This window comes from Choloepus didactylus, chromosome 9 (genome assembly GCF_015220235.1).
Source record: "Choloepus didactylus isolate mChoDid1 chromosome 9, mChoDid1.pri, whole genome shotgun sequence".
NCBI classification, from domain to species: domain Eukaryota; kingdom Metazoa; phylum Chordata; class Mammalia; order Pilosa; family Megalonychidae; genus Choloepus; species Choloepus didactylus.
Window position 1 is genome coordinate 106,032,816 of NC_051315.1, and position 12,532 is coordinate 106,045,347.

Consider the following 12,532-nt stretch of genomic DNA (forward strand, 5'->3'; position numbering starts at 1 on the left):
ATAGATATCTATTCCCTTGGTCTCATATGAAAGTTGAAGTTTTAAAACCGTCCTTTAGTTTTTATCCCCATTTTTCTACTCATCCATACACTAGATAAAGGGGGTGTGATCCACAAGGTCTTCACAATCACACTGTCACCCCTTGTAATCTACATTATTATATAATTGTCTTCAGGAGTCCAGACTGCTGGGTTGGAGTTTGGTAGTTTCAGGTATTTACTTCTAGCTATTCCAATACACTAAAACCTAAGAGGTGTTATCTATATAGTGCATAAGAATGTCCACCAGAGTGACCTCTCAACTCCATCTGAAATCTCTCAGCCACTGAAACTATTTCATCTCACTTTGCATCCCCCTTTTGGTCAAAAAGATACTCTCAGTCTGTAAGTGGGATCTTTTGATGAGGCTACTTCAGTTAAGGTATGACCCACCTCATTGAAGATGAGACTTAATCCTGTTACTAGAGTCCTTTATAAACGGAATGAGAAGAGAGAGAGAGAGTGTGCACACACTGCAGAAGCAAGAAATGGAAATTGACAAAACCTGGAAGAGAAGAGAGACCAACAGACCTTGCCATGGTCCTTGACATGTGGCAGAGGAGCCAAAGATCTTTGGCAGCTGGTCTTCAGGAAGAAAGCATTACCTTGATGATGCCTTCATTTGGAATTTTCATGGCCTCAAAACTGTAAGCTTGTGTGCTAAGTTCCCATTGTTTAAGCTGAACCATTTCATAGTATCTGCTTTAATCAGCCTAGGAAACTAAAATGCCCTAGCAACACCCCTCCTTTGTCACCTCCCAGCTATTCCAGTGCCACCTGTTTCTTATCTGAGAAGGTTCACAATATTCCTTTAATGGTTTAAACTTATGTAAGGTGACATACAAACATATATGACATAGTTCTTATCTTAGCTATAACAAGTGCTTTGAGAGATCTAGTCATGGAGTAATGAATCCCCTGGTGAACTCTTCATTAGATGTATGTGGTATTATAAAATAATAAGGCTAGATTTTGTCATATGAAGGGCTAAACAGAAGTCTCCAAAACGTGGAAAGAAGGTAGTTGTTTCTTGGGATGACTCCTCTGTTAGAAATCAATGCAATTTGGGTGAGGCTTTCAATTGTAGGATAGCCAAAGGCTGCCCATTAATATATGGCTGGGAATGTTTGGGAGTGCCCAATTTCTCTTAGAAGATGCAGGCTGGAATGACTTTGTATTAAGAAAGCTAACATTTAATCAATTTTGTTGTTACTTGTCTGAAGAAAGGCCTTGTTCAAGGAAGAGTCATGCATTATAAGAAAGAGGAGCTCTCAAAATACTGTTTTTGTTATTTACCTTCCTTTGTCCCAATCCTGTGATCTCTTAACTAGCTTTTGATTATTATTTCATTTTTCTAGTCATGCAAATACTAGGAATTTGACTTCTTAGATCATGGTCACTGAAAAGGTCTCCACTGCTTCCAGCAGCAATTAAGCTGGTCCTTTGAGACTAATCACTCCATGCAGTATCAAAATCAACTGTTTCTTAAGTTGCAAAAATTAAGAATTCCGGACACTGAAGTATAGTGATCACAATAAACTGATGCCCCATTTAAGTTGCCCGCTTGTTTTTTTGAAGTGACAATTGTAGCTAATCTGTCACTTCAACAGTAAAGTTTAGTGATAATGTTTTTTAATTAAAATTGCTATTTTAACTTTTTTTTTGTTATTTTGTTATGTATTTGTTGTTTTAAGCATTTAGTTATTTTTGTAAAAATAAACATTGTTATGGCTGGGTAATTGCAGACACCTTATGGTATAGTGAAAGGATTCAGAATACTGGGTATACAGGTTGTTTTTTACTTATATTTTTTACCAGCCATGCCATAAGGCAAATGTCTTAATATCTCTATTCTGTTATAAAATGGTACTTCTCTGGAATGTTTCTATGATTAAATAAGAAGATATTAATAAAATTCTTAATAACCATTGTGTACTTAAGTAGTGTATTTCTTGTTATCACTGGAAAACTGAATTTGCCTGTGGATACTTAGGTGAACCCTATATGTATTCAAATAAAAAGAGTAGAAAATGTGAGTGTAGGATTTAGACCAAGAACCATGCCACTAAACCCACAGTGCTGAATTTTACATGCATGTAAAATCATGGGCATTGTGAGAGAAAAACACGGTGTTTGTTCTGTGTCCTCAAGACAAACTTTAATGTAAGTCACCCAGGGATGCTGTTTAAGTGAAGATTCTAATTCATTAAGTCAGGGTTGAGTCTGGGATTCTACACCACTAACAAATTCTCAGATGATGCTGATGGTGCTGGTCTAGGGACCATACTTGGAGTATGCTGTAAACAAACATCATGATCTGTACCTGCTATATTCTCAAATAGAGGTATGATATGTAGAGTCATATCTTTGATCTCCTGGCTTAGAAGTTGGATAAACTTGTACCATCACCTGTCACAAGAACTGTGAGTCTTCCATGTTGAAAGAAAGTTATTTTCCAGCTTCTGAGGCAGAAGATGTACAATAGCTGGGACAGGGATGGCTGATACATTTCCACTCTTGCCAATCCTGTTGAATTGGTAGTGGCTCCCTGGTATGTGGCAATGGTGAGAATTCTGAGACTTAACGAAAACTCTGTGGAAAAGACTGCCAGGAGCAAATCACAATGGGGAAAGCGGCAGCAAGCATGCTAGTTATTTGCCATATTTGGTCTATATTGTTGACTGTATTTAAATTAATGTTCCTAAGAAAGGAAATATGCCTGTGGTGTTTGCTATCTACAGTACTTTTATTTCAATTTAGTAGGCAAAATGTTGATCATGGAAAATCCAGGCTAGAGTTTAGATTACATCTGTGTACATTGGCTCTGAAATGATAGCTATGATTATAAAGCTCTTTTTGTCTATAGGAGCTTTGGGAAAGCATGTAAAATATAATTAGCTTTTATTTCACTCCAAATCCTTATAAAGATGCTGCTGCTGGCAGTGTTCGCTACCTAGAAATTCAGCAGTGGAAGACACAGTGTGTGATGAACTTTGTACGCTGCACACATCTGAAGACTGCTCATTGGTTTCTGGCTGTTGTCCATTTGCAGAACCTTGTATGTGACTCCTTCATACCAACTTTCACCTCAGGCTCTGCTCCATTGGGTTAGCTTAAATCCTTCTCTGAAGCTTCTCACAGATGTGTCTTCTGTACTACTGTGATGGGTTGAGGGCTACCTGATGGTTTCAGTGTGGGTATCACCCTGGCTTATTTTCTGGTAGGATCTACAAGGTCAGGAACTAGTGCAGAATCAGCTAGTGCAGAAACTATTGATTAGTTCAACCATGTTGACCAAGTACCAGGGTACTAATTCATACTGTGTAAATTCTCAAGTGTTACTAAATTCCTTCTGGAGCAAGTGGAGGTGTGGGCAGCAGTAGGAGTGGGAAGGCTGGGTTTATGTCTAGGCTATGACTCTGGGATACAGAACCTGGCCTGGAAATGGGTGGTGCTGTGGACTGTGGCTGGAGGAAAGGGAAGCTACGGACAGATTCCTGAGCAAGAGCAGACTAGAAAACAAGGGACAATGTTAAATATCATATCCAGGTGAAGCAGGCAGAAAGGCAAGAACCAGAACCAGATCTGAGATCTGAGGAAGTGTTGGTGACAGAGGACACAGAGGATGCAAAAAAAAGAATGTTGAAACGAAGTTCAGAGATGTTCTTTGAAGGAATAATAGGCGGATAGAGAAAAGGGAGGTTTGTAAGGTCTCAGAGCTAGCTTCGCATTAAGAAAACTGATTTTAAACCAGAATGTCAGTTTATTACTTTGCAGTGGAAAAATAACTGCATGAGAACTGTGACCAGCTATAATTCTACAGACATTTCCTGGAGAGTAGGATCACCTAAGAGATTAAATTACAGATGAGAAAGTTGTCCAGTGAAAGTAGGACTGTAGTGAAGGGTTTAATCTTTTGGGCAATTCTTGATGACTTGCCCTTTTCTACTCTGTTAATATTGCTGCCCAAAGCAGTGCTTTTTCACATGCAGTGTTCCATCAAATCCTGCTCATTCTGTCTTCTTGGCTGCCCCAGGGGTCTGTACAGTATACAGAGTCCTCTTTATGAGAACCCAAGAGGGTAATTACTCTCAGGCCTCAGAATCAAAAATTGCTGTACATTTGCTGAGAAACTCATCTGTTTTCATTGATGGATACTAAGGTTGTATCCCACTTTACCCTGACTGCTGGGAAGCTTAGAGCCAAATCTGTGGCTCATGTTTATCATGTTCCTACTACTTCCTCTCTCCAATTCCATATTCACTTATCATATTTCTACTATTTCCCTCTCTCCAATTCCATATTCATTTATTTTTATATTTTGTTCTATATGCATATTTGTAAACTGCCACAAAAACGTTTTGTGATTAATTTGTGTATTTGCCCATGTGTTACTAGCTAGCTAGCCAGATGGACAGATGCACACAAACATACATGCCAAGGCACATTTATATCTTCAACACACTGCTGCATTACATTTAAACTGAGTTGCCTCTGGGAAGATTTTCTGTACAAATAGTGTTATGGAATCTTAAACAGATCAATCAAGGAAGATACCTATTCCTATTTTGGGCATTTTATCCTGTTTCTGACCTTTCGTCTCAATCTCTTACCCTTTATCAATTTAATCTTTGGGTCTGTAGCCCCCTAGCTCTCAAAACTCTGTGATCTCGGGAAAATCTCTTACTCTCTGATTCAGTTTCTTCATTTTCAACAAAGAGATGACTGTATCTGTGCCATTCCATCTCAGAGGGTGGTTGTGAGAGTGAATATGATTATAGGCCATGTGAAAATACTTTTTAAGCTTTATAAAATGGTAATTATTTCTCTTTCTCTCTCTCTTTTTTTTTTTTTTTTTGGTTGCAGGAAACAGAATGTATTATTAATGACTAAATGCTGTTGCCTATCATATTTGCCAGTTAGCCATATACAAGTGTTGTTGGATATTTGTGATGCTTTGAGAGCAAATCATTTTTTTCCTCTCTGCATTGCTGTGCTTAACAACCCATGCTTTGATGTCTCTTCCTCAAAATAATCTTGCCAGCAATTGGCTTATTTACAATTTTAAAGTCTATCCAGATGATTTCAGAATATTTATTTCTTACTGAAATTTATTGTATGAACATTGTTTTTCTAAGACTTGAAAACAAGTGACTGATTACAAAATCAACTTCCAATAGCTTTCCCTTATATCAGAGCATACCTTTCCATAGAAAAGAGGATAAGTTTCTCTAGTTGAACCTCAGGAAATCTTATCTCATTAAGTAAAAATGTATCAGAGAAAAATATAAACCTAAAACTAGAGGAAGATTTAGAATGCCATTTATTTATCCATTCTTCTTAACATATGGGGAAACTGGGGCATAGGAGATTTATGAGACTTCTCCACAGATACTCATCTCTGTCCAGAGCAAGGAAAATAATAGGAACAAACATTTGTATAGCATTTACTATAAGCCAGGCACTATTTTAAATGCTCTCTGTATATTAACTCTTTTAATACCCATGAAAGCCTATGAGTTAGAATGGTAGCCAGTCTCTAAAATGTCCTCCAGTGATCCCCACCCCCTGGTGTTCACACTCTTCTGTAGGGGGTGTTATTCATGCTCTTACATGTTGGGTAGGCTTGACCTTTGTAATGAATAGGATATTGGGAAATGATAGTGTGTGTGAGCCAACATGTCTTGAGGATGCTCAAGCAGCCTGTGGATGGGCCTACATGGGAAGAAACTGAGGCTTCCAGCAACAACCGGCACCAAATGAGTGAGCCATTTTGGAAATGGTTCCTACTGCCTCAGCTAAGCCTTCAGGTGATTGCAACCTTGGCTGCCATCTTGACTGAAACCTCCTGAGAGACACCAAGTTAGAATCCGCAATAAGCTGCTACTGAATTCCTGACCCCCAGAAACTGAGATAATAAACGTTTATTATAGTTTTAAGCCCCAATGTGTGGGAGTTTTTATGCAGCAATAAGTAACTAATAAAGATTTTGGAACCCGTGAATAAGTTGCTACCATAAGAAATACTCTAAAGTATGGGAGTGACTTTGGAACTGGATGTTGTACAGATGTTTAAGGAGGGAATTAGTGAAAGCTAAAATATATTGAACAGACTGTTAATGGAAACCTGGTGGCCTTTAAGGCAGTGCCAATGAGGGATTAAAAGAAAGTGGGGCAAATGCTATTGGTAACTGTTACATAGTAATAGGTAAACTAATACAGGTAGATACTTCTTTCCTTGTTGTGCTCAATATGGGTGAATTCAAGGTTTGGGATAGTCTGTGGGTGTGTAACTTTTACTCTTTGTTGTTGTAGTTTAATACATATTTTACTAGTTATTTGTTGAGACTAAATTATTTTCACCATATTATTGGTAGAGACGCTTATATTTGACAATAAAATACTGACCCTTTGACACGTTACTGGTCCCTGAGGATCAGTCATAATTGAATTAGGCTTTTGTGTTTCCTGCAAGTAATAGGGGTAAGGCAAACAGTTAAAAGTGATTACTTAGGATGGGGCTGAGTGACAAGGTTGTACTGTCTATCTTTCAGAGGTTTAGAACTCTGTGGAAGAGCAAACCATTCAGGTACTTACATAGCATGGAACATCCATACAGAATGATACAGAAAGGTAGTATAGCAAGTTGAGCCAGAACTTCTGAGGCTAATTCCCAATTCTGCTGGGTAATAGCTATGTGACGTTATGCCTCTGATTCCTAGTCTATAAAAGGAGGATCATAATAGTTCTAACCTCATAAGCAGGATGACGACGAAGTGAGTGAATACCAATAAAACACCTAGAACAGTGCCTGGCTCCTATTAAATACTATGTAGGTGCTGTCTTTTATTACAGAAAAAAGTTGTTTTTAGACACTTTCAATTAACTCTTGACAGAAAAATAACAGACAATTTCTTATAACCAGCAGCAAAATGTAAACTAGGGTAATCTCATGCTTGATTTTCATAGCTATTAATGTGCTTTATGTATTTAATTTCATACCTTTTAAACTTGGCATAACCAAATAGATACAACTGAGGGGAGGGGGGTGGAGTAAACCCACCAACTGGTCAACAAAATAGCATTATTTATGCATGTTGTGATTTATTTAAATGTAAAATGTTATCTTGAAGTTTTCATTTGTATTTAGAGTAATTTGCAATTTTTGGAAGTCTTACAGCAATGCTTTTAGAATTATTTTTGTTAGAATCATTTCATTGATAGTTTGATGTTTATTTCTTGAGCATTTATAAAATACTGAATTATGATACTGGATAGTTTATAATTGTCAGAAAGTTAGTCTGTCTTTTCTAATAAGAGAATTTAATTTTAAAATTGAGATACATAAGAAAAAAAAGTGGAGATTTAATTAAATTTTTTAGTGAAAATATTTGTGATGGTTAAGTTCATGTGTCAGCTTGTCTAGGTTATGGTGTCCAATTGTTTGTTCAAGCAAGCACTGGCCTGATTGTTACTGTGGGAATATTTTGTAGATTTAAATAATCAGTAAGTTGATTGCATCTATGGCTGATTACATCTACAATCAACTGAGGATATTGCCTTCAACAATGAGAGACATCTCATCCAATCAGTTGAAGGCCTTAAAAGTAGAAGTGATCATTTCAGCAGTTAGAAGGGAGAATTGCCATTTCTCTTCAGCCAGCCAGCTTCTCCTGTGAAATTCACTGAAAATCTTCATCAGAGTTCCTAGGTTGTGGTCTGCTCTATGCAATTTGAATTTGCCAATCCCCTCAGTCACCTGAACCTATTCCTATTAAAAAAAATCTTATAATATTTACATTACATATATATATCCTGTCAGTTCTATTTTCCTAGAGAACTCTAATACAATATTAAAATGTGCTTTTCACTTTTATTGATATATTGCTGTGCTGTGCCTTTTGTTTTGTTCATTTACAATACTTTAAGCGAAATAAAGTTGTCATGCTGCACTGTGAATAATTGACTCAGGAACTCTGGAAAATTCAGTGTGTTTCAAGACAAATTTGAAAAATTTACTGTTATAACTTTCCTGTTCATCATTTTTCTGATCTCTTTCTAATTTATCTTATGATATTACGTATGTTTTTGTAAGCCAATTAAAGTCCTTCTTAGAATTAAGCTGGAAATTACTAGATAGTAAATAGGCAGACAGACAGACAGACTGATAGAAATATAGTTTCTCATGATTTTGGGTTCTTAGAACAATAATTAAAAATAATAATTAAAATTTTTTGCTTTAAAAAATCTCCTGGATTTGTAGGCTGCATGGGGGAGAAAAGCTTTAAAAAAGAGTATTTACCAACTTCTTGGTGAGATAATTGGATCCAATATTCTATTTTCATGTTAAATTTATTTAAATAAAATAATTTTATCCATTTTTTTTGAGATTAAAACTTGACAACATTTTCAGAGGTTGCCATAACTGAAGCATCTGAAGATGACTATGAATATGAAGAGGTAATTTGTTCATTTTAGGTATTTATTCTGTAAAGTCATTGCAGTAATTCTTGTGAAATATTTATTTTATTTTCTTAAATATGTAAACAAACATTTTTTTCTCCTTGAAAGATGCTTGTTTTTCCACTGTATTTAGCTAATATTGGATAGTTAAGAGTGAGATGTGATCATTCTATTTAAACATTTAGATTGAATAGTATATCTGGCTCTTTTGGCTTTCCTGTTAATTGTCCTTCAAGTCAACTTCTGATTTACTGCCTGGTGGATCCATACTACAGACTATCATCTCTGTCCAGCAGGCATTTCCCATCATCCAGACAGTTCTTGGCAGGATTTTCCAGTTTTCCACTACCCAGCAGGAGCCCAGGTCCCTTGTTTTCTTCCAGCTTAACTCTACTTCTCTCTAATGTGGTTCCTGTCTCAAAACTCTTCTTTAATTCATTGTTCCCATAGGGCCTATCATTACTTCTGAGTCTTGGAGATAAAGTCATTTTTAGATGATAGAAACTGTGAATGAAGCTATACAGAAGAAAGCCTGGCAATTTGTGGCCTGGGTGGGCACGAGATAGGATAAATATTGGGGGTAGGCTTTTTATTACTTCTGGTAAAATGGAGGTAGCATTAATATGTACCATACAAACTTACTAAATGAGTTAATACATTTAAAGGGCATAGGAAGCATGTGATAAGTGTAAACTATCATTAATATTATAATTGGGAGTTGATTGCATTCTTCCAAGATCTTAACTCTGAGGCAATGAATTTTGTTTTGTTTTTATAAGCTGGAGATTTGTAGTTACTAGTAGTTATGAAAAAGTAATGGAGAATCCCTGGGGTGGGAAGAGCATTGTAGCATTTAGATGGTCTAACTTTTTTTTCCAGCACAATTGTTAGGCTACATTTACCAGTTTAGATAAAAACAGTTGCCTATAAGCTGAGCTCTAGTTTATTAGAAGTGACACTGAGTGATGTTTACAGGGAAATCATCAGAAAGCTGCCTGCTTGTTAGTTGTCCATTTTTCATAAACCTTCAGAATGACTTGGTTTCTTATGTTAAATGTATTTCTTTGATCTTTTGCTTTGTCTGTGAGGTAAAATAATTTCTGAAATGCAATATGGTATTTTATAATCCTGCTTACTTTTCCTATCTCTTTCTCTGTGATTTAGATACCAGATGATAATTTCAGCATTCCAGAAGGTGAAGAAGATCTGGCAAAAGCAATTCAGATTGTCCAAGATCAGGCTACAGATACTTACATTTTGGTGAGAATTTGGAGTACATTTACAGCTTGTGGTTTAGTAGAGAAACTTTTAATGTGAAGTTTTTGCAAGTCATTTAAAATTTGTTAATTACTTTACCTAACTTACTAATTGCAGCCCTACACCTGCTATGTCCTTTTCACTCTTATTTATCATCAAGCCCTTACGTTAGGTAAGCAGTCACATTTTCTCTTTGGATTGTCATTTTCCATATCATAGTCACTATTGAATGACTTTGCAGCAAGTGATGCTGTCCTTCAGAACTCTATCTGTTTAATCACACTGGCATTACTCCAAAGATTTTCAACACTCATGGAGAGAACTTGGTGTGGTACCCAGATTCTACATCTATTTTTAAAGCATTCGGTGTCTTTCTTTTCCTGAAAGTATTCCACTCAAAGGCAATGTTTGATATACTATGATTTTTCCTTGTGAGGATTGAGGAATATAGTGGGGGAATGCTTGGTGATTATATTACCACCAATTAAAAGTATATAAAAGTGATGACTTTCCTATAAAATTGAAAACTCATTTAAAATGGACAGTAATTTAATGATAGTAAAATAGTTTTAGGAGTGCTTTGTAGTCTCATGCCAACATTAATTAAGAAGACTATTTTTCTTCACTGATGAAATCTTTCCTGAGAAATGTGAAGAAAATTGTGATCCTCTTATTTGCTTGCAGAGACTTCCTCAATGCAAAATAGTATAGGATAGACTTTACTCTATATTCTGCCCTATGCCAATTTTTTTACATTTTTTGTAGACTTCCTCAGTCTAGAAATCCATGACTCCTTTCCAAAATATCTGGCCACTCAAAATTGAAAAAAGCCAAAGAGGAGGAATTTGTTACCTTGATAATATAGTAAATGAAAAATTTGAGAATTGATTGCATGTTTTATTTTATAAACTTCTATAAAATTGTTTTTTATTTATTGTCAGTTTCCTTAATTAAGTGGAATGGTTCTGAACTCTTTGAAATGAAATATAGTTTCATTGTATTTAAAGTGATTCTTGAAAAAAACAGAATATAGGAAATGTTATTAATGCGTTATAAATGGGTAGTTTGGTCATACTGTCAGTTGTTTCTTAAAACTGAAGATTTTTCACAGTATGAATGTACATATATATATATGTAAATTCTTAGAAATATTCTCATGCAATTTTATGGAAAAATGGTCAATTTTATTTAAATTCAAGATGAGTTTCCCCATCTAAACCACAATCCTTCTGTTAAGTGTATTGTCATATTTTTTTTTCTATTTTTTTAGCCCCTTTGATTTTTGGTTTTATGTTTTGTTAATTTTGGCAGTGAAGTTGTAAAGGCCCATTATATTGCTATCATACATAATGTCTTCTAATTTTTATAAAACAGAATTTTGACCTTTAGAGATAACAGTAGGAAAGCATCCAAATCATAAAAATTTTAAAATCCCTGACATTTCTTCTTTTCCTCCTCTTCCTCCTAAGATAATTTGAGTAGAATTAATTTGAGTAGAATTCCATTTCTTTGGAATATTCAAGTATTTTGGGAGAAGACTAATTGATGACTGAACCAAACTAAAATATTGTTTAGCATATTCTTCAGCAGTTCTCAGTGTGTTGTCGGAGATCCTCTAGGGTCCCAAAGACCATCTCAGGGGGTTAATGAGGTTCTCCAATTTACAACTACATATCTGTCTGATACTGGATTTTTTTCAAATACTTCAACCAAAAGAACATATCACAGCAGACTGAATACAGAAGCAAATATGAGGATCCAGCTGTCTCCTCTAGACCTTAAGGAGATTTGCAAAAATGTGTAACAGTGTCACTCTTTGTCACTAAATTGTTTTTGTTTTGAAAAATGTAGTTATTTTTAATAACAATATACTAGCCTATGCTAATATGTAAAGGTTTTGTTATATTTATTTAAGATAAATAAATACAGATTTTAAAATTTAATTTCTAATATAATTATGGATTGATATAACACATATAATCTGGAGTCCCACTGTAATTTTTAAGATTATAAAAGTATTCTAAGGCCATCAAGTTGAGAATAGCTTAGAATTGTATTCTAAGATATTTCCTAATATATTGGGTACAAATATCAAATATTTTTCTTGCTAAAAATTATGTTCGTTTAACAAAAAAAGTAGCCTGTGATTAGTAAAATTGTTTTCCTTTTATTTAGACCTTGACTTCATAAGAAATCAGTGCCATTATTTTAAATCTTACATATCATAATGTCAGTGAATTTAATACATAAGACAGCTTTCATTATTCTTATAGACTCATTGTCTAATTCACAACGAAAATATGTTTGTCATTATTGAGTCCCCATTATCTTGATGTATACATTTAATTTCAATTAAAGAACCTGGCTGCTGGTACTCAAAGCCTTGCCTATGGATTCTCCAAGCCAGTATGTTTGACTTGATGTGAATTAAGAAGTTGATGAAATGAAATCCCAGATAAAATAAAGTTTGTGTTTTAAGACACTAGGAGTTTTATGTTTCTTTTCTTTTTTTGATGTTTTCTTGTTTTATATATGTTTATGTTTTTATGCTTTTTTTTTAATAATCAACAAAGGAACTTATTGAACTCACTTTGGAACAGTTCCTAGTACATCAAGATACTTAATTTTGATATGTGGTCCAGTACTCCTTTACAATTCAACATTCAATTAGATCTTAAGTCCTGTCACGTTTTATGTCTTCAACATTCATATCCTTCTCCTCACCATCATCCCTTATTTAATCCACCTATTTGCACCTTCTTTCTTCTCTCATCT

General features: G+C 35.0%; 1 protein-coding gene across 8 annotated transcripts in view; it reads left to right on the forward strand.

Moving 5' to 3' along the window:
• SPAG16 (sperm associated antigen 16) overlaps nt 1-12,532 on the forward strand; it is a 1,128,509-nt gene that overhangs the window by 3,641 nt on the left and 1,112,336 nt on the right. For all 8 annotated transcript variants that reach the window (XM_037849695.1, XM_037849693.1, XM_037849694.1 and 5 more), the window contains exons 2-3: nt 8,451-8,497; nt 9,665-9,760. In XM_037849695.1, the coding sequence (XP_037705623.1) occupies nt 8,478-8,497; nt 9,665-9,760 (116 nt within the window). In that variant the 5' untranslated portion in view covers nt 8,451-8,477. The remainder of the gene's footprint in view (nt 1-8,450; nt 8,498-9,664; nt 9,761-12,532) is intronic.